This window comes from Rhincodon typus, chromosome 1 (genome assembly GCF_021869965.1).
Source record: "Rhincodon typus isolate 14 chromosome 1, sRhiTyp1.1, whole genome shotgun sequence".
Classification (NCBI taxonomy): Eukaryota; Metazoa; Chordata; class Chondrichthyes; order Orectolobiformes; family Rhincodontidae; genus Rhincodon; species Rhincodon typus.
The window spans coordinates 47,558,330-47,581,887 of NC_063332.1; the positions used below are offsets into that span (position 1 = coordinate 47,558,330).

The 23,558-nt window shown below is 40.5% G+C and overlaps 1 protein-coding gene across 1 annotated transcript in view; it reads left to right on the top strand.

Annotated features, from left to right (window-relative positions):
- Positions 1 to 341: 341 nt before the first annotated feature.
- Positions 342 to 23,558, top strand: part of LOC109922005 (gamma-secretase subunit Aph-1b) — a 70,579-nt gene continuing 47,362 nt past the window's right edge. Inside the window, exons 1-2 of the mRNA XM_048599181.1 lie at positions 342 to 786; positions 13,558 to 13,728. Coding sequence (XP_048455138.1) covers positions 674 to 786; positions 13,558 to 13,728 — 284 coding nt within the window. The 5' untranslated portion in view covers positions 342 to 673. The remainder of the gene's footprint in view (positions 787 to 13,557; positions 13,729 to 23,558) is intronic.

The window sequence follows — 23,558 nt, forward strand, 5'->3', positions numbered from 1 at the left end:
TTCTTACTATCTCTGCCTGCTTAACCACCTTATCTACCTGTCCTACTGCCTTCAGGATCTATGGACATGCACACCAAGGACCCTGTGTACCTCATAGGGCCCCACCCTTCAACTTGTACTCCCTTGCCTGGTGTTGCTGGAAGCCTCGCTTATCTCAGCAAGTGCAGAGCGTTGCACCGCAATCCTGAATACGCCTCGTCGATAGCTGCACCAGAGGAAGTTTCAGTTGATTTTGAAACACAGACTGACACCAAAGGGGAGGGGCTTGATCCCATTCTGCGTCACCTCTTACCCCGCCCCCTCCCAACAGCGCGCGCGCTGAGATCTCGCGAGATGTGGCTGTGGTGGGTGGAGAGTGCAGAGGGCGGAGCAGTGGAGGCGGGGCAGGTTCGCCCGTCTCCCCTCCCCGCCCGCGCTGTGTAGATTTCCTTTTGTTTCTAGTGAAGGGACAAGGAACCCGGGGAAAGGCCGGAGGTGGAGACCAGGCCCTGTCGGTGTCGGTGCTGAGCCTCGGAACGGGCGGTGCGGTTGGTTGGTTGGGTGGGCCAGCCAGCGAGCGAGCGAGCGTGTTTGTGGACAGTAGCGTACTCCCGCCCGGCCTCAGCAGCGGAGCGGGTTGTCATGTCCCGGGCACTGGGTCGGAGCTGCGCCCCCCGGGCCCGCTGCTGACGAGATGACCGTGGCTGTTTTCTTCGGTTGCACTTTCATCGCATTCGGTCCCGCTTTGGCTCTGTTCATCTTCACCATCGCCAAGGACCCACTCCGAGTTATTATCCTGATTGCCGGGTAAGCTTGGTCCAGGGGCCGGCCCACCGTCCTTTCGCTGTCGCGGCCCCCTCCACAGACTGATTCTCATCAGTGTTCTGAAACTGATCTTTAATGATCCGAGGGTTACTTTTCTTTCCCCTGCCGCGGCAAGTGCTTTTTTTTTTGTTATTTCGCCTCAAGCATTCTGTCCGTCCGGCCAAAAACACGAATTCAAAACTGCATCTGAACGTGACTTCTTTCATTATCTTCCTGTCTGAAATTAAAAAATTGCTTTTATTTCCCTCCCCTCTTTCTGGTAGTTTTTTTTTCAATCAGAGTTGCTCCTTTTCTTCACCCAGCCCATGATCCCATTGCTGCTCATTAAACTTGATCGTGGATAAGCCCATAGGAAATGATGCAAGTGCATAAATAGGGGCTTCGGGTTCAGAGAGCGAGCTGAATTTTGGGTTGGGGCCAGAAGCCTAGCAGAATAGCTGTCACTTCAGCTGACATTATCTATAACATCTGTGTCATTCACCTTTTTTTTAAAACACCCTTAAAATCAAGTTTCCTGTATCGAGATTCCGTTTGCTCTCCATCTGGGATTGGAACTTCCTGACATGGTAACGAATCCAACAGGTTTTTTTTCATTTCTGTGTGACAGAACACGTTGACACAACGTTTCGTTTTAAAAAAAAACCGTGACCTTGTTTATAGAATGAGATTTGGCTGGCCAAAATGTTGAGAAAGTTAGAATGACGTGGGAAGTAGTGGCAGATATCAATTTGTACCAACTCCTTTGTTTTCTCTGTTGTCGAGTTCCATAGGGTTTTGTGCAGGTTTTTTTCTCCTATTGTTCACTGATTAGTTACCAGCTGTTGTTTCATGTTAACCTGTCTTTGGCCTTTTCCTGTGATTATTTTGTTTCTTCCTTATCAAAGTTTGAATGCTTGAACTGTAAAATTTAGAACCAGCATCTGCTTTTGCTGACTAGCCAAGAATTTAAAACTCTAGTGACATGTTAGAAAATTTAAAGGAGAACTAAAGTTAATGAAGAATGTTTTTGTTTGAAACACTTGCCTTTCACAATCCTTTCTCCCTTCCACGCTGGTTATCTTTCCTTATGTAGAGAAAATAAAGTGTAGTCTTCAGATGAAGCTAATTTAGAATGTGTTTAAATAGATCAGATGATAGAGATGTTATTCCTTCCCCATTTAAAAGTCCTCGATTTCATTTCAATTATATTCCCATAGTTAGAACAAAAACTAGTCATGTAAATTTGTCTTGTTGCACACCCCGGCGGTGCTGGTGCTCCAACAAATTACATTTATACAGTGCCTTTAACCTGGATAATGCCCAAAGGCGTTTTCTGGAGGTGTAAGCAGGAAAATTGAAGCTGAGCTAAAGAAAGCAGAAGGCATAATCAAATGGAGTGTCATAAGAATGGATTTTGAGGAGGAGATTATGAAATGGAAGGAGTTTGAGGGGTTTATGGAAAACACAACAGCTAACAGGTGATACAGAGTGAAGTTTGGATGTAGATGAAGCAGAGTTTGAAATAGAAATAGAGTTTGAAGTGTGGTTGTTGATCAGTGGAGTTTAGAAAGATTGAAAAGAAAAAATTAGGAATTTAAACTCAATATTGTGAATTTTTTTATGCTGCCACATGAGGGGAATGGAAGCCAATATAGCGCAGTGTAAATATAGTTGATTGGGACTTGGTTCATGCTAGAATATAAAGAGGTGACATTTGGATGAGCTAAAATTCATTGAAGGCTGGACAGCCAGGCAGGAAAGCATTTGGGGAGCTAAGCCTGCTGACAAAGCAATGGATGTGCATATTAAAGGCAGATGGAACAAGGTAGAGAAATATCTGGATAATGTTTTGCATGTGGAAGTAAGTAGTCATTTTGATGAAGTGGGCACAAGGTGGAAAAGCTCCGTTTGAATAGGAGGCTGCAAAGAAGCTCATTTTGCCTGAGACTGAAATGGGGGAGACAACTGTAGGCAAGAGTTTGTTCCAGGTGAGCAGATGATACTATAATTCTTCTGCGTTATTGAAGGAAATATAAATTTTAAAAAGGCTGTTGGATAAGCAGTCTTGAGGGAGTTGAAGTAGTTGAGTACATATGGATACTGACCCAGTCAGTGAATCATGTCAGACTGGCATGCAATGGAGGTGTGGAGAGCAAACACTCTTAGGGGAAGTCTAAAATTAAGTGGACGAAATAAAATCGTTTGGAGAACTTGTGCTTCAGCTGTATGGTTAGAATGAAAGGCAGACCGCCTATCAAGTTGGGCACTGGTGGAGAGGCATTAGAGGCATAGTGATTGGCTGGCAAAGGTTTAGGCTAGATAATACACACTTGCTCATAATCATGTTGAGTGTCATCACTGACTAGCATTCTAGGCCCGAAACGTCAACCTCTCTGCTCCTATGATGCTGCTTGGCCTGCTGTGTTCATCCAGCCCTGCACCTTGTTGTCTAGCATTAAAGTAGTTCTGGTGCTGTGGAAGAAGCAGAAAGCTGATAAAATGGATTTAAATAGGGTACAGGAAGAGATGTGGGTAATTTTGGGAGGTGACAGCATGTTTGGAGATCTTGATGGAAAATGGGATTGGGGCAGTAGGACAAATATTGAGGGTAAATTCTCTGAAGGGCAATAATGACAACTTTATAAGCACCTCCACAGTGAATGAAATGATGTTATTATGTTTCAGTTGGACAGAAGGAGATCTGGGAATACATGTTAACAAGGCTGAGCTAAGTGTTTTAGAATGATTACTAGATACATGTGTTGCTCTGATTTGACAGTATGCAACAGTTGAGCCTTTTAAGAATTCCTAACCCTTATTGCCCATCTGTCATGAATGGTTAAAGGTCATCAACCTGAATTGTCAACTTTGTTTCTGTCTCCACTGCTACCTGGTCTGCTCAGTTTTTCTAGCCTTTTAAAGCTGTTGGCTATGTAATATTCCAGGATGCTAGGATTTGATGTGTTATCTGAGATTAATTGTGTATGGGATGTTAGTAATGACTATAATCCTCATTTTTTTTTGTCAAGGGAGAGGTAATTGATATAATCCAAAAGAAAATACTTGTGTTCTTTTGTCAAGCAGCCAAATTAATTTAAACTAAGAGGTGACGTGCAGTCTGTAGATTAAGCTAATACTCTTTTAATTAATATTGAGTACGTAAAAAATAACTGCACTTCTTACTCTGAAGTTTCATAACAGAACTGGAGAGAAGGGTTAATAGATCTTTATCCATTAAATAATTTTATGAATTGAAGAAATGTCCACATGGGACGATAGCTAAGTGGAGCGTCATCCATCCGTCTCTAGTCAGTACGATATGGAAATCAAATAAGCTTTACTTGGATAATGTGGTCCAATTTAAATTGTTCAATCTTAGCAAAAAAGGCAGTGCCAATAAGAGACAAATTTCTTCAGAGTTAAATACGTTAGAAAAGTTTCCAGCTGCCATTTTCACCATATGCTGCATCATTTATAGTTGCTTAGAATATTCTATTGATACGCCTCTGCATAATATGTGGCACGGTGGTTCAGTGGTTAGCACTGCTGCCTTACAGCGCCAGGGACCCGGGTTCAATTCCAGCCTTGGGCGACTGTCTGTGTGGAGTTTGCACATTCTCCCTGTGTCTGCATGGGTTTCCTCCGGGTGCTCCGGTTTCCTCCCACAGTTCAAAGATGTGCAGAGTAGGTGGATTGGCTATGCTAAATTGCCCATAGTACCCAGGGTTGTTTAGGTTAGGTGGGTTGGATATGGGAAGTGCAGGGGTAGGGGAATGGGTCTGGGTGGGATACTTTTCGGAGGGGTGGTGTGGACTTGTTCGGCCAAATGGCCTGCTTCCATGCTGTAGGGATTCTATGATTCTATTCTGTGAAATCCTACTGCATGCAGTATTGTATTGTATTGTTTCTTGTGATCTTCTTTGATTAGAGGAAAAAGTGCACAAGTCCCCACCCCTTCTTTAGCATAGGTACCCACCTTTTGCAAACTGTTCTGAAGAAGAGCCACTGGACCTGAAATTTTAACTCTGCTTTTTCTCCAGGGATGCTGCCAGACCTGCTGAGTTTTCAAAGCAATTTTTGATTTTGTCCCTGTTAAGACCTGTCCTGTCTGATTATGATCAAATGCAGGCACAGTAGCAATTAGATTTAAAAAAAATTGAGTGAGTGACAGGATATGGAGAGCAGTTGTTAATGGATGTTTGTATGACTGGAGGAATGTTTGTAGAGGAGTTCCACATGGGTCAGTGTTGGGACCATTGCTCTTCCTGATTATATGTTAGTGAAAAATCCGTCTCCAGTCATAATTTTAAAATTGTGGATGGTATGAAATCTTGAAGCGTTGAAAATTTGAAAAAGACTGCCAGTTTGGTGCAATGAGCAGTCAAGTGGCAATGGTGTTTGATGCAGAGAGCTGTAGGGTCCAAGCTAGGAAGGGCCCAAGCAGACAATAAGAAAAAATAGAGAACGCTTGTAAGGGGGTGCAAGAGAAAGGGACATAGTAATTGAAAGTCACAGGACAGGTTGAGGGTGAGAATAAAGTATATAGCATCCTTAGCATTGATAGTAGGGGCATAGATTACAAGAGCAAGACGGTTATGTTGATTTTTATTCCCTCTTTGTTCTTTAAAGGCTCCAATCGCTGCCCGTCCGAATGGCTTACTCAGCCGTTTCAAAGGGCCCTTAAGGTCAACAACAATACTAAGTCTCCACAGCAACAACATGAACAGAAGTTACTGGAAAACTCAGCAGGTCTAGCAGTACGTGTGAAGAATGAGGTTCTGAACAAGGATCACCGGATCCAAAACGTTAACTCTGATTTTTCTTCTCCTGCACTGCTAGATCTGCTGAGCTTTTCCAGCAACTTCTGTTTTTGTTCCTAATTTTACAGCATCTGCAGTTATTTCGGTTTTTATATTGAGTCTCAAGTTGGTCAGACCTAGTAAAATCGGCAGATGGCCTTCCCTAAGGGAACCAAATTTGTTTTTACAGTACTGAATGATAGTTGTCATGGTCACCATCACTGAGATTAACTTCCTATTCCAGAATAATTGAATTTAAATTCTATTGGCTGCTTTGGTGGGATTTGAGTCAGTGTCCCTCAGAGTTTAAGCTTGGGGCCCCTAATTGAGTCCAGGTGCATTAGCATAACAATAATGTGTCTTTTCACAATAAAACATTGGTTTGGCCACAGCTGGATGATTGCTTCCAGTTCTGGCCACTGCACTTGAGGAAAAATGTGAAGGCATTAGAGAGATTGCTGAAAATATTCATTTGAATGGCCCCAGGGTCAGGAATCCCAGGTACATAGAAAGATTGGAGAAGTTGAAACTCTTTCTGTTCGATCAGAGGAAGTTGAACTGAGATTTGATAGAGCTGTTCAAAATTGAGGGGGATTTGGACAGAATAGAGAGGGTGAAATCTACTGTTAGTGGAAAGATTGAAAACAAGGGGATACAGATTTAAAATAAACAATAGTGATATGAGAAACCTTTTCTTACAGTGAGTGGAAAAGGTGTGGAATATGCTGTTTGAAAGTGTGGTGGAGGCAGATTCATTCAAAGCTTCCAAATGGGAACTAGATCATTACCTGAAAAGGAAAAATAATATAGACTGAGGGGGGAAAAGGCAGGAGAGTTCAGCCTAGAGACATTGGGCTGAATGGGTGCCTTCAGTGTTGTAACAATTCTGTGTTTCTAAGACTTCATATTAATTTGATACCTGTCTGACAGTTGATTGATTTAAGCGTGCAAATTCGCTCCTCAGGTTAATTGAAGAATTCAAAGGTGAAATTTGGGTACAAATCAGTGGAGCTGAGCTCATGTGCATGCCACCTAATTACACTAGATCAGGAGTGGTTTATCAATTCGGAAGAAGGCATTTTGGACTTAAAAAAAATACCCCATCTATTCATCTTCGAGTGGTTACTGCCAAACCTGCTGAGAGTCTCCAGCACTCTCTGATTTTAAAAAAAAAATAATTTAAAAGAATTTAACCTATTTTCCTAATCAGTCTGTTCAGAGGTGTTATTACATACCTGGAGCACCTGAAGCAGGTGGCCTTGAACTCAGCCTCCTAGTCCAGGGTAAGGGCACTACCACTCTGCCATAAGAGGGCCACACATCTGAGTAGATCTCCTGCAGTTACATTTGCGTAGTTGAGACCCTGGAACGTACTTCTTAGTCTTGTGATTGCTGAGGCAACTCTATTGCAATATGTTACTTAACTGCATGATTTCCTTTTTTGTCATGATCATTAGGAACTCAATTCAAACATGCTGGCCCAGAAATTTCACTAAGCTTTGATGTGTATAGAATGTAGAAAGAATTCAGCACCTTTCACGACACTCAAATACCTTAAGTCAGTGACATTTTTTCAAGTATTGTTATGTTCAAAAATGTGGTGGCCAATTGCACACCATGAAGACCCACAAATGCAGTACTACATTACTTTCAGTTTGTATTTATACAGGGCCTTTAACATCATATTAGGCATATTGCTTGGCCAAAGGGGCAGATTTTAAGGAGTTTTTTTTTTAAATATGAGGAAAGCAAGGTAGAAGGGTTTTGGAGGAAATTCCAGAGTATAGGACCAATGCTGGAACAGATTTGGTGGAAAAAGAGAATTGTGGTCCTGGAGGGAAGAGAGAGATTTTGCAAATTGAGATGCCATTTAGTAAGGAGCCAATGTCTGTCAACAAGCAAAAGACTGTTGAGTTATGGGGTTTGATCCAAATTAAGGCATAGACAGCTGAGTTTGGATCCCAACGACTTTCAAAGTGGCTGGAGGGTGCGAGATCTGCAAGGAATGCACTGGAATTCTCAAATCTGGAGGTTACAAATGCATGAATGATGGTCTTAACAGCAAATGAGCTGAGATGGGAAAGGGTTCTGGTGACATTATGGAAGTGGAAATATGTCATGGTAGTTAAGTGCATATATGATCAGAAGCTCATCTTTGGGTCAAATTTCATACAAAAGTTCCAAACAGACTGATTCATCAGTTGTCAGGGGCATGGATAGGATCGGTGGCTCGGGAACAGAGTGGATGGGCTAGAGGTGATGGCTTTAATCCTTCCATTGTTTAGCTAGAGGATTTTTCTGCTCCTCCAATTCTCAATGTTGTACAAATAGTTTAATATTTTTCAACAGTGAAGGAGTTGAGAGAGCTGTTGATGAAGAGGAGCTCGGTGTCATTGGTGAATGTGCAGAAAATGACATTTCACCAGTGAGATGAAGACCAGCTAATTTGTTTTTGTGGTTTTTTGTTGCAGGATAAATATTGATTGGGCATTAGAATATCCAATGTGATTTTTTTTGCACTCACCCATGGTGGACAGAAATAGGACTAAACTATTCAGTTCCCCAGTCTGTTTCTGCCATTCAACTAGATCATCGGTGACTAGTATCTCAGCTGTATTTACACAGCTGCATAGAGTCATGGAGACAGACCCTTTGGTCCAACTTGTCTGTGGCAATCAAGTTTCCCAAATTAAATTAGCCCCCCTTGCCTGCGTTTGGCCCATATCCCTCTAAACCTTTCTTATTCATGTAATTGTCCAAATATCTTTGAATGTTGTAGCTGTACCTGCATCTGCTGCTTCCTGTTTGCAGTTCATTCCACACACTAACCACCCTCTGAAAAAGATGCTCCTCCGATCCGTTTTAAATCTTTCTCCTCTCACCTTAAAAATATGCCCACTAGTTTTAGACTTGCCCACCCTAGGGAAAAGACCTTTGCTATTTACCCTATCTACGGCCCTCATGATTTTATAAACCTCTGTAGGATCACCCTTAGCTTCTTATGCTTCAGGGAAGAAAGTCCCAGTCTATCCAGCCTCTCCTTTATAACTCAAACCCTCCAGTCCCAGCAACATCCTGGTAAATATTTAGCGATTCTCTTAAAACGTTTTAAATGTATTGCCTGTCTTTCATTTGTCCTCTCTTGACAAGTTAAGGAGCTATAGTTCCCAGGTGTCAATGTCCTTTTGGTAACTCACTCAAGTCACAACCACTTGTGGCAGTGAATATTAACAAGTTATTTGACTGCATGAGACATCAAAAATGAACTTGATCCCATAAACACCAATATACTAAGACACACATGCACATGTTGATACATTGTTGACTATGACTGTACATGTTTGTTCAGTTTTCTTTTATCTTCAGGTTTTATGATACACAGTCAAACCTGAACCAGATGTTCTCTCGAGCTTGCATATTTCAGTTTCAGACATTGTGATTAAGTACTACTTCTACAAGATTTCATTCTTTAGTCCCTTTGCTATTTTGTGGTGGATTTTTAAAACAAATTTTATGTGATATATTTTTAACGATTTTAGTAGTGCTAAGTTTCATAATCTAACTGGCCTATGGAACCATCTGCCAGAAAGTAAGTTTGTAGCCTGGAACCTAAACTTTGTCAGGGGCCTTGGCCTGCATGCCTATGGCCCACTGTCATCAGCTGCAACTGTTTCTCATGTATCAGTTGCTCTTTGTGTTCCTGAACCATAACTCCAGTTGCTGACTTCAAGGTTTTTTTTTAGTACTGTTGGCTTTCTGTTGTAGTTATGAATGCTTGCTTGCATACATGGCAAAGCAGGCTCGAAGAATGTTATGGCCTACTCCTGTACCTTTTTTTAATGGTTTTATTATTGATACAAAATATACTGTAAGAACCAACTTTGCAATGTAATTTGGGCTGATGCCTCATGGCTTAGTCATAGAATCAAAAAGCACGGAAACAGACCCTTAGGTCCAACTAATCCATGCCGCCCATTACCCACCTGCCTGCGCTTGGCTCATATCCCTCCAAATGTTTCTTGTTCATGTACTTATCCAAATATCTTTTAAACATTGTAACTATACCCGCATCCACCACTTCTTCTGGAAGTGTGTGGGGGTGGTTGGGGGTGTTGGGTGGGCAGTTGTGTTGTATTATAGATATAAGTAAAGATGGTCTTTGAAAAGCTGGATTGAGTGTTTGCAGGCCCCTTCCACTGTTAGTGCTTGGGGCCAATGGAGTCTACTGGAGATGGTCGAGATGGTTGGCACTTTCATGGATGTTTCATCTCCAGTTGAAGTGGTCATGTGCAAGACATTCCCATGTGTTGTGGGGATTTTGCATTTTTAAGGGAGACTTTGAAGACATCCTTGCACTGCTTTTTCTGCCCTCCTAGTAATCATTTGCTGTGATGAAGTTTGGAGTAGAGAGCTTATTTCGTAAATCTTGTGTCAAGCATGCAGATGATGTGGCTTATCTACATCAGCTGATCGATAATAACCAGTGTCTTGATGCTGTGGGTATTGACATGAGAGAGGACACTGATATTGGAGCACCTGTCCTGCAATTACTGATGTCTGCCCTTACAGATAGCAGGATCCAAAGTGTAACAATGATCCATGACGCCCTGTGACTCACTGTGGATCCCGATAGTCAGTGACTGGGGCTGACTCGTGGACAGCCTTTATTGTGCAGATCTTTACTTTGAATCCCATTTTCTTATAGCCCCAGAGAATGTATTAATGATGGTTTGGATGTCATTCTGAGTGTTTGTACACACAAGCATCATTTGCATACTGCAACTCAATGAGAGGCTGGGGTTTTCTTGGTTCTGGACTGGTGATGTCAGTCGAAAGTTTCTTCACTTGGACTATTCACAATCTATAGTTTTCTCTCCATATTTCTGCTCACAGTCTCTAGTAAGTTTTTATCAATGGGTTTCATTGTTTAGCTGCATGACTTTCTCCCTGAATGACGACTTGTGACATTCTGCATGTTATTTGTGTTCCTATAAGTACACTAATGAGGGAGTATTTTGAAGCACCTAATGGCAGTGCTTCCCAAACATTTTTCATCAAGACCTCGTCCCAAGGCTTGAAAATTACCAACCCAGAGAGTGGAGAATTGGGAGGGAAGTAGCTTGGACAGGCTTTTAATTGCAGGCTTTTAACATAAAAAGCACCTGCCTTTTCACTGTTTTTCAGAGCAGGAATCAGTGAGTTAGGCTACAGCCACTGTTAAAAGAAAGTGAAGATTTGAAAGGACCTTCAGCTGTAAGCAGAGCTGATTTTCTGAAGAAGGGTCTAGACCCAGAACGTCAGCTTTCCTGCTCCTCTGATGCTGCTTGGCCTGCTGTGTTCATCCAGCTCACCTTGTCTCAGATTCTCCAGCATCGGCAGTTCCTACTATCTCTTTAGCTGTAAGCAGTTGATCAGAACTTCAAAATAATCATTGCAGCCTGGAGCTTGCAACCTCAAAAGTTCAGCCTATGGCCCTCCTGGGGACTGCAGCCCACATGAAGGAAAACCCCAACCTAGTACCAAAGCCTCTGGACAATGAATTGGAAACCCAAGAAGATTTGTTTTCTGCATGTGATGGGGAATTAAAGGCATCTGACTTTGCTTCTAGTCCACATGTTAATATTAAGCCAGAGGTAGGTAGATTCTTAACAAAGAAAAAATCAAAGAACTGCAGAAGCTGCAAATCATAAACAAAATAAAAATTGCTGGAAAAACTCAGCAGGTCTGGCAGCAAGTACAGAGAGAAAGCAGAAGATTCTGAAGAAGGGTCACTGGACCAAAAATGTTAACTCTGCTTTCTGTGCACAAATACTGCCAGACCTGCCGAGTTATTCCATCAATTTTTTTATTGTAGGTAGATACTTCTTAGACCAGAGAATCAAGTATTATTGAGGATAGAAAAGAATGTGGAATTTGAAATCAATCAGCCATGATTTCTTGGATGGTAGAGCAGGCTCAAGGGGCTGAATGGTCGACTTAGTCATACAGTGTGGAAACAGACCCCACCCTGACCATCTTTCCAAATTAACTAGTCCCGCTTGCCTGTGTTTGGTCCATATTCCTCCACACCTTTCCTATTCATGTACTTATCTAAATGTCTTTTAAATGTTGTAACTGTACCTGCATCCACCACTTCCCCGGTAGTTCATTCCACACAGAAACCACTCTATTAAAAAAAAAAGTTGTTTTGAACTCTCCTATCCTAGGGAAAAGACCCTTGCAGTTCACCTTATCAATACCCCTTATGATTTTATAAACCTCTAACGTCACCCCTCACCTCCTACACTCCAGTGGAAAAAGTCCCAGCCCATCCTGTCTACTTTTGTAACTCAAAACCTCCATTTCCAGCAGTTTCCTAGTAAATCCTTTTCTGAACCTTTTTCCAATTTAATAATATCTTTCCTATAGCAGGGTGACTAGAATTGCACACAGTACGCCAGAAGAAGCCTACCCAACATCCTGTACAAACTCAATATGCCATCCCAACTCCGATACTCAATGCTCTGACCAATGAACACAAGCATGCCAAATGCTGCCTTAACTACCCTGAATACCTTTGATGCAACTTTCAAAGAATTATGCTCCTGAACCCCTAGGTGTCTCTGTTCGATAACACTATCCAGGGCCCTACCATTTAATTAATATTAGTTCTACCCTTGTTTGTTTAACCACCTCACATTTATCCAAATTGATTAAAGACCTTCCATTACCTGAGCTGCTTTTTGAAGAAGACATTTGCTGGATCATAGGCATGAAGGGCTGCTTCAAGAGGTGTGCTGGCAATGGAAGGGTTTTCTTGGCCCCTGAGAGGATGTTAGATTCACTTCTGGAAGCATCTGGAGTAAGATAAGAAAAGTAGGAAGTTAATGTGACATTGCCAAAGATAGAATTTTATTTTCTAAACCCCTTTTGCTTCTTTCCCTGGAGTCCTAGTCTGCCATATTCCTTGAAGTTATAGATACACAATGAAAGCAAACACAAATGTCAATATTTCCAATTTCTCTAACTTTTTATATGATAAATTTGTCTGAGTGAAACCTTTTCTGTAAAGTCACAGAAGTGACAACGGTCACTGGCTTTGTCTGCCACATGTGATTCTTCCTTTCTTTTCACTTGCAGCTTTTTATGTACAAAAAATTTCTGTTGGTTACTTCATCACCATCTATTATGTTCTAATGAATCCTCTAAAGAAAATCTGCAGTCAAAACATTTTTCAGATCTTAGTAAGAAAATTTAACAAGTTTTTTTGACAAATCATCAATACATTAACTACCGGTAGGAAGAAAAAGAATGACATCATTAAAACAAATTAGTACCCAATTGGATGAAAGTGAACTGTTGTTCCGGGTGGACATCCATGTTTATGTTGTGATTTCTTAATAGTGAATTATTTAATTACATCAACCTTTTGACCAACTTTATATTTAAGGTGTGTGGCAATACTATTAACTTAATATAATGCAGATTAATTATGATATGGTATTTGTTTTATGGTATTGAAATAGAAATGTAAATGCAGAAGTAAATTCAACCCTGGATTTGCGAAAATGGAGGTGAGACAGTCAGCGGAAGGCTAAGTAGCTCAGAATATACATCACAGAATGCTGCTATAAAATCAAGCTAAATAGTTACTCAGTGGTACAGTTGTAATGTAGTCTTTTGAATTTGTTGGAAATATCTTTAGAGAAGCTAGAAAAATATAGACATCCAAGTTTACATCGTCTTCTGTTCAGCAATTACCAATAATTTTACTTCACACTTCTGTTGGCGTATAATGTAAAAATGCAAGTGCTATCTGCAAAAGCCTTAAAGCCAAAACCAGCCTAGTTTTACTTGCCATCATGCTGTCCTTCAACACTGAAACATTGAAACATTTCCTGGAGTCTTGCAGGCAAAATCACTGTCTGCGAGCTAACATTCTATTAAGTTTGTTAATTTATGCCAACTTAATAATTGAGTGATATCTTTGTTGCAGGGCATTTTTCTGGTTACTATCCTTGCTGCTGTCTTCATTAGTGTGGTTTATTGCTGTGAAGGCCAGCAATGAAGAGGATGCAAAACTCCAGAAATCTCTCATTATCTTTGGTGTGATGTTCTCTGTGTTACTGCAGGAAGTTTTTCGGTTTGCTTACTACAAACTATTGAGGTACGTATAATTTACAAATTACCACATTAATGCTCCCACCTGCTGAATTATAAAATTCTCTGCCATAAGGGCCTGGTTATGCTCACTTGTGAGGTGCAATCACCAGTTGAATACTCATTTGTTTGCAATTGAACCAACTGATATAGGATCCCATTGCCTATCCATCTCTAACTGAGAAATGCGGTTGTACCACCTGACTCGATTGCAATCACCTCTGGAGTGAGTGGAACTGTATTTGGTAATCCATCTTTGATCTGGTTCCTCCACTACATTTTGCACTTCTCCTACAAGTGTTGACAAGTTACTGAATGAATGTGATGAATTGACCTGACGGATGCAGTGTTTTACTTTCTTTTGAGCGTGAAGATGAGATTGGTGTATCATGTTGCATTAGGATTGAGGTAAGTATCACCACCAGATGAATAAATGTGGATGTACCATATTCCAGGGGCATTATGACATATTCTGGGGCAACAGAAAACTGTGACTTGGAACTTGTATCTGAACGAAGTTGGAACCAATGTTCTCTGAGTTTAACTTGTACTGTTGGGGAGGGCTTAAATTAATTTAGCCGTGGCGGAAAAATCAGAAAGGAGAAGAAATTAGATGAGAGAACAGAGAGATATTAAAGATAGTAAAATTAGAAAAATTCCAAAAATTGCAGGAACTAGTTTAATGAAAATAAGTAATGGGTTTATTAACTTGTATGTATGTCAGAGAACAATATAATTAATAATATTGGGAAGCTGCAGGAACAAATTGTTCATAACATTGTGATATGGTTGCCATCATATGACATGGCTGAAGCAAGGCCAGGTTTGGGTTTTTAATGTTCCTCATTGCTGTGGATTGAGGAATGATAACAAAGGGAATGGAGGAGATGTGCATTATTAGTTAAGGTTGATGTCACAGTTTTAAATAGGCTGCCCTAGATGGTTCTAGGACTGTATCTATTTGGCTTGAGTTGAGGAACAGAAGGAGTAGCTTGAAACAAATGCAGACAACACCTGGAGAAGCTCAGCAGTCTGGCACCATCTGTGGAGTGAGAAACAGTTAATTTTTTGAATCTGGTATGACTGTTCTTCAGAAAGTGTAGATTGTTGGGATTTAATTAAGAAGGCAACCCATCCTTCATATCCTGTGAAAGAATTTTTAAACATCTGAAACTAATCCTCCTGTTATGGTTTCTCCATACAACCCAGTGATCCAGATCTTTTGGTTAGCTGCAGAGTCTGTGCCTGTCATTTAATGAGATTTGAGCTGCCCACTTATCCTTTCATTCTGGAGACTTAGGGCAGTCCAGTTCCTGATGCACTTTAAAGAGTGGAGTTGTAAGGCCAAGTGGTGAAGCATTAACATCAGTGGAACTTTATACATTTTTTTGCATCAAACTTCTCTTAAGGTCATTGGCCGTTATTTTTTAGTCTACTGTAGACTTAGGGGAGGTATGAGAAGTCTGGAAAATTGCACATATTATGGACACAAAGTCAGAAATTGCTGGAAAATTTCAGCAGGTGTGGAAAGCAATCAGTTACGTTTTTAGGTCCAGTGATCTTCCTTCAGAATAGAAGGCAAACTTATGGCCTTGTTTAAGAAAGGTTGTAAGGAAAGCCCAGCAATTACAGACCAGACGGTTTAACCTCAGTGGTGGGGAAACGTCTAGAAAGAATTATTCAGGATAAAAGTAGCGGTCACTTGGATAAAGACCTATGTTGAGTAGGAAGAGTCAGCATGGAATTCTAAATGGAAATTGTGTTTAACTAACCTGATAGAGATTTTTTGAACAGGTAACAGACTTGAACAGCAGTAATGTACATGAACTTCTAGAAGGTGTTTAGTACAATCCACACAAAGATTTGTGAAGTGTTGTATGTTATGGAATAAAAGGGACAGTAGCAATGTGGATTCAAAATTGGCTAAGTGATGGAGAGTTGTCAATTTTTTTTTGCTACAGGAGGGTTTGTAGTAGAGTTCTCCAAGGGTTGGTATTGGGACCTTTTGCTTTTCCTGATTTAAGTTAATGATCTAGATTTTTGCATGTAGGGAACAAATTCAAAGTTTACAGATGACACAAAACTCGGAAGAATTGTAATCTGTAAGGAGGTAACTGTAGAACTCCAAAAAGATATGGACAAGGTAGTGGGGCTGGATGAACACAGCAGGCCACGCAGCATCATAGGAGCAGAAAGGCTGACGTTTCGGGCCTAGACCCTTCATCAGAAAACGGGGAGGGGAAGGGGGTTCTGAAATAAATAGGGAGAGAGTGGGAGGTGGATAGAAGATGGATAGAGGAGAGGATAGGTGTGGTGTGGGTGGACAGGTGGCAGACGGTGTTCAATGCAAGGAAGTGTGGAGTGATCCTTTCTGGTAGGAGGAAAGTGGAAAGATAAAGTTGTGTGTATAATTCTAAAGGGTGTGCAGGAGCAGAGAGGCCTGGATGCATATATGGAAAAATCACTGAAGATGGCAGGGCAGTTTGAGAGAGCAATTAGTAAAATATACAGTATTCTGGGCTTTATTAATAGCAGCATAGAATACAAGAGGCAGGAGGTGATGTTGAACTTGTGTAAGAAATTTGTTAGATGCTAACTGGCATATTAAGTAGGTTGTAGACACCACACGGATGCGAACACGTTGGAGAGAATACAAAAGCAATTTAGAAGGATGGTTCCAGTCATGAAAAATTTCAGTTATGGGGATGGTTTGAAGAGGTTGGAGCTATTGTCCTTGAAAAGCAGAAGCTGAAGAGGAGATCTGATTGTAGTTTTCAAAGTCAAGAGTTGTTTGGATAGAGTAAATAGCAATTATTTCAGTCAGTGAAAAGATCAAGAACCGAGAACTTGTTTAAAATGATTTGCAAAAGGAACAAATGGAATGCAAGACAAATCTTCTTCACACATCTAACAGTTGGAGTATTGAATGCAGTACCTGAATGTGTGTTGGTACAGGTTCAATTGAGGCATTCAAGAGCATATTGAACAATTCTTTGGAAAGAAGTAATATGCAAGGGTATGGCAAAATAGCAAGAATTTGGCAATCATTGGCAAATCATGTTAAGGAGAATCCAAAGGGATTCTACAAATACAATAAAGACAAAAGACTAACCAGAGAGAGAATAGGGCCCATTAAAGATCAGCAAGGCCACCTACGTGTGGAACCACAGGAGAGGAGATACTAAACGAGTAGTTTGCATCAGTGTTTACTGTAAAGAAGGATATGGAAGCTAAAGAACATCTTGAAAAATGTCCATATTACAGAGGAGGAGGTGTTGGACTTCTTAAAACGCATAAAGGTGGATAAATCCCCGGGACCTGATCAGGTGTACCCTAGAACTCTGTGGGAAGGTAGGGAAGTGATTGCTGGGCCCCTGGCTGAGATATTTGTGTCATTGATAGCCATAGGTGAGGTGCTGGAAGACTGGGGGCTGGCTAACGTGGTGCTACTATTTAAGGTGGTAAGGCAAAGCTAGGCAACTATAGACCAGTGATCTTGACATCATTGGTGGCTGAGTTGTTGGAGAGGATCCTGAGGGACAGGATTTACCTATATTTGGAAAGTCAAGGACTGATTTGGGATAGTTAATGTGGCTTTGTGCATGGAAAATCGTGTCTCTCCAATTTGGTTGAATTTTTTTTGAAGAAGTAATGAAGAGGATTGATGAAGGCAGAGCAGTGGACGTGATCTATTTGGACTTCAGTAAGGTTCCTTATGGTACACTGATTAGCAGAGTTAGATCACGTGGAATACAGGGACAACTAGCCACTTGGAAACAGAATTGGCTTGAAGGTAAAGGTAGTGTGGAGGGTTGCTTTTCACACTGGAGCCCTGTGACCAGCGGTGTACCGTATGGGTCGGTGCTGGGTCCACAGCTTTTTGTCATTTACGTAAATGATTTGGATGTGAACTTATGGGGTATGGTTAGTACGGTTTGCAGATGACACCATAATTGGAGGTGTAGTAAACAGCGAAGCAGATTACCTTAGAGTACAACGGGACCTTGATCAGATTGGCCAAGGAGTGGCAGATGGAGTTTAATTTAGATAAGTGTGAAGTGCTACATTTTGGAAAGGCAAATTAGGGCAGGACTTGTACAGTTAATGGTAAGGTCTTGGTGAAAAAAGAGACCTTGGAATGCAGGTTCATTGTTCCTTGGAAGTGGAGTCGCAGGTAGATAGGATAGTGAAGAAAGCGTTTGGTATGCTTGCTGTTATTGGTCACTATATTGAGTATAGGAGTTGGGAGGTCATGTTTCAGCTATATAGGAAATTGGTTAGGCCACTTTTGGAATACTGTGTGCAATTCTGGTCTCACTGCTGTAGGAAGGATGTTGTGAAACATGAAAGGGTTCAGAAAAGATTTACAAGGGTGTTGCCAGGGCAGGAGGGTTTGAGCTATAGGGAGTGGCTGAATAGGCTGGCGCTATTTTCCCTACAGTGTCGGAGGCTGAGGAGTGACCTTTTGGAAGTTTATAAATTCGTGAGGGGAATGGATAGGATGAATAGCCAAGGTCTTTTCTCTGAGGTGGGGGAGTCTAAAACTAGAGGACATAGGTTTAAGGCAAGAGGGAAAAAATTTAAAAGTGGCCTAATGGGCAATGTTTACAACATTTATGAGGCACCTGGATGGGTATATAAATAGGAATTACAGGGATATGGCCCAAATGCTGGCCAACAGGGCTAGCTTAATTTAGGATTGCTTTCCATGCTGTACAGCTTTATGACTCTAACTGGTAATAATGGGGTTGTGTGAAGAGCTGGTGCAGAGCAATGGTCTGAATGGCCTCTTTTTCGCCAATTTGCAGAGCTTTTAAAAGGCCTGTCACCTACAGCTTTTCACAGCATCTCCTTAACTCCTGGCAGTGCTGACCCCTTTCCTCACCTGACAGCACTGGCCCCTTCCTAAGCTCCCAGCATTCCTCACCACCTCAAAATCTTACTCCCCTCCCTCACTCTTGGCAATGTTGACCAGCCTCCCTAACTCCCTCTTGACTATGCCAATCTCCACCCTTGCTTCTGACAATGTTCATTCTTTCCTTCTCTCCCCCATCATCCTGAACAGTGCTCATTTCCTTCACCTACACCGCATCCCAAGATGGCTGATTCTTCTGTATTTGGCCTGCAGCTGACTGACTGTGGATTGCGATGCAGTTAACCTACATCGGAGCTTGCTAGAGGGAGAATTTGTGAGCACTTTTGCAGGCGAGGAGAGGGAGGAATCTGGTTTGGAGCTTTGTGTGTTTGTGTCTGGGGTGGGGAAGGTGAGTGTGGCATTATCTGGCTGAGGGGAATGGATAGTGGGTGGCCAGGGCTGGGTAGGAGCATTTGGAAGGGGAAGTGGAGTGTTGTGAGTATATTTTAATGGGGAGTTGGGGTGGGATTTGAAGGTTTTTGGTATGACCAGTGATAGGAGGAGGGAGTGAGCATTATCAGGAGGATGTGCTTTGATGGCTGCCAGGGAAAATATCTAGGGGTGGATTGGATGAGTATTAGCAATGCTAAGGAGTGCTGAGCTGGGGGAGGTGTGGATTTCAGCTACTAAATTGAATTGTGGGTGGGTTGGGGAGAAGGAGTGGATGATTCCTCATCACTTAAATCCCAACTAAAGGAAATTGTTCATAATTCTGAAAATTTGTTGTTATTATTCCAGACTTTTTAATAACTATAATTATTCAACATTGGGAACATTGCAGTAGGTTTAGATTGTGTATTCTGTAACTTTTACATCTTTTCTACGTTTCAATTCCAATCACTGGACCAACTACTCCAATTGTGGCCTAACCAATTCCTTATCCAAATTTATCCTTCCCATTTGATTCTTGTACTGTGGTTCAGTTTGTAAAACTCAATATGGCTTGGCTATAGTCTTTATTCTAGGTGATCATTTACCATTGCAAATTGAAATATTTACCCTGCAGTTTTACATTGTACACTGTTGAAATATTACTGACAAGCATTGATCATTAAGCGATTCTATAGAGGAAGTCTCTGAAGTCCATCGCCCAGTCCTGTTGCTATCTTCTATGTTTAAAATATTTAGAATCATCAGGTATTTATTTGCTGGGTGGTATGCATTGTTTTATTTTATGTTGAAGTTTGTTTTCAGTATTAATTAAACAGCAATAAGGAATTTTATGAAGAGATGATTGCTATGGAAACAGACTTTAATGAGTACCTGAGTGCCTGCCTAAAAGTGCTTGATTATGTTGTCTGTGAGAACCTAATGTAAAATGATGTTGTGAAAGAACCAAGTTCAAATAAAAATGGCTGCACTGTACTGATACTTTGAAGACTATGACATGCTTGATGGCAAGTTCATCTAGCATCAAGAATTAAAAATGGAATCTTCTGTCAGCAAACTGCATGAATATTATTTAGAGTCAGGCTAATTTTTTATTCACTTGGTTTGTATGTACAATTTGACTTCACTATGAGAAGCCCCCTTGGTATCACTGGAAAAGTTTGTCAGGTGTTCGCTATAGTTGGTATGGTATCTTGTTCAATCAGAAAACAAGAAAAGCCACATTTGAATTGAACATAATTTTGTTTTTTAAGTTGCATGAATTGCATCTAATTATTCGTGCATTTATCAATACATGCTGTTTCTATCTATTAGCTGTCACAAAACATTCCTCAGCTTTTGGTCATGACAGATTTTCAGTCTTTGTGCATTACACCTTATATGATACCGGAATGTTTCTCTTGCTGTTTAAAGACTGTGACATGAAGATGATCATTAGGCACAGTATGGACTTTTCTTTTCCCCCTGATCAATGTTTCATCTTCGGTGACACTGGTGTTACATTTTTTTCTCTCTGCTTGTTCCGGGTTTTCCACAGTGCTCTTTGCTAAGCTGATTTGTAGATTTTGTTTTCAGAAATGAAAAGGTTACTTGCTAGCTTCATTCAGATATTCAGCTGTCTTTACTCACGTGCACACTCACGCTCTCCTATGCTTCCTCTTGCGCTCCCTCATCTTTCAGTCAGTCTTGGATTGAATTCCTATAAATCCTTATCTGAGTTGTTCTGTATAGACCCCCCCTGAATTGTTCAATGTAGTGCTGAATTCAGGAAAATTTGAGTCTTGGCATTTTTTCTTTGATTAAAATTAGCTCATTTTAAACAGGGTTCATTATAGTGGCATAATATGTGGAATTCATTTTATGTATTTTTGTTATGACTACTGTATGATTATTGTATTAGTGTGTTAAAACATCTCATCCACACCAGCATTGCAGTAACGGGTATGGTAGAAGTCAAGGAATAGAGGAGGACGCATGACTGTTTCATTTTGTGAAACAGGCTTTAACAATGTAAATTGATTTTGAAAACTTCCAATTCTTTTTCATAGATCTTTGCAAACACAATTTTTTTCATTATGAACACTATTCTACAAGTTCTCATTCTGCTACTTTGGGATAAATAATTTCCGATTATAGGTAGAATTAAGTTCAGGAAACTTGTTCTCTGCAACATCGATCTCTTTAAAGAGTGTTCTTGAAAACTGTTACATAAAGTAAAAAGCATCTTACTTGTATGCTTATAATACCTTCCCTACAGTTTGTATGTTGAGACTGGCTGAGGAGGGCATAAATAATTCTGGCCAGGAACTTAATTTTAGTAAATCATTAGCTGATGAAAACAAGTTTACACTTGGCAGGATTTCTTTTGGGTGGATTTACAATAGAGATGGACTGTACAGTGCTATTGCCTGCTGAATAATCAATGTGCAGTGTTAGGCGCTAAGAAAATTATCAATGTTTGTTTCCATAGGTGCACTTTCCAAGAACAGTGTAATATATGACCAAGCTATACTGATTAGACTAAAATTGCTATTTTATTATCTCTGCTTAATTGAGTTAATTGTAGCTAGGGTCAGAATAGATGTTTTTAGTACTCTTCTTGAGATTTTCTTGAAGGCTACCTTTTGATTTTGTGGGGTTATTCTTGGTTTTAAGAGGTTTCTTTTTCATTCTCACTAACTTATTTATTAGGTGATTGTCATCTAGGAGTAATGCCTTCTGTATTTGTGTTGACATTTGGAATAAAAGACCACTAAATGCAGTAGTCCAAATGTGGCCTCAATGCACTGTATAATTGAAGCAGGACCACCATTATTTAGTATTTGAATTCCTTTGGAATAAATGATAACATTCTATTAGCTTCACTAATTTCTTCTTGTACTTGTAAACTAGCCTTTTGTGATTCACGTGCTAGTATATCTCCTTACGTCTTGTTCACAACTTACGCTCCCACCTTTCTATGTATCATCAGCAAATTTAGCCTCCATATCTTGAGTACCTTCATCCAAATCATTTATGTAAAATGTAAGGAACTAAGGCCCCTCACACTGATCCCTGTTGTATGCCTCTCGTTACATCTTGCCCGCTAGAAAAAGATCAATTTATGCCAACTCTTATTTTAGCCTGTTAACCTGCTGACTTTTAATATGCCACTATGTTGCGCCTTACAACATAAATCTTCATTTTCCACCAAATCAATTGCAATTATTCAAAAAGGCAGCACACCACCACCTCGAGGACAACTAGGGCAGTAAATGCTGGCTCAGCCAGTGATGCCCACATCCCTTAAGTAACTAAAATTTTTCATGTGGCACGTTATCAAATGCCATCTGGATATCTAAGTATAGTACATCACTGACTCCCCTTTGCCCCCAGTGCAGGTTACTGCTTCCACGAGTTCCAATAAATTGTGTTACAGCACTGGCAGGATCAGTGCACTGGAAATTGAGCCCTCTACTCCATAAACTGAAACAAAAGTGTAAATGTTGTCTTCAGTCACCAAAAATGATCAATTTGTTTCTCATTATTACTGCTAACTAAAAGAGACTTTCATCAGACTTTTCAAAAAACACACAAAAAAACTTTTTACAGGCAAACCTATTCCTCAATAAATGGTAAACTCTGCCTATCATCCAAGCTATGTGTAAATTAAGCTACATCCCCTTAATCCCAAGTACACACATTTTTCCCAAACATGACAAAGACACAACTCTGCAGAGTTTTCATGGGTGTGAGAAACATTCTGCAAAAAAGGGAAAAAAGCACACTCCTGCAGATCAAGGGGCGAATTAAGCTGTCTAACTGGGTTGACTTAGTTTCAGTTTCTATGAATTCTGGTCGGTGAGTTCCAAGTGCTGACGGTCTCAAAGTAAAAGAAAATCTTCAGACCGTATTTCAGATTTAGCTGACAAACAATCAGGAATTCTGATATTTTGAAACTTTATCAGGTTTATTTCAAAATATTTTGCTGAAAGAAATGTGTAGAGTGCTGCTTTTAGCCCGAAGATTTGATTCTTATTGTCTGAGAGAGATGGATCAGCTTGTCCTCTCCTCCACTGACTGCCCAGAGTTTCCAGGTTTGTACACCCAGCACCCTCTGTTCACAAGCTGTTGTCCAGTGATGCTGACATAGATCCATTAGCATTTTTCAGGTCTGTTTACTCAACAATTAAAACAATAGATGTCACTGTTATCTCTCCTTGAAAACTTTGTTGGACTATGCTATCCAAAGTCACTTTTTTTTTGGAAGCAGCAACAGACAGTCTTCTTTATTGTTTTGAGTTTCCAGTTCCAAGCAATCACATGGTAAATCCTTTACAACCCAATGGCTTCCAAACATGTCCAGATTCCAAATCTTGCAATCCATTTAAAAAAAAAAGTGTTTCTAACATCCCTTTCATTACAATGTAACAAATGTGACATACAAAAAAAAACACAATAATGTTACAATATTTCATTGTCATTTACTCTCCAAATAGGATTTCTGCCAGTTCAGGCTATTTTGCCATTGTTACTTTTGTGACCATGCATCA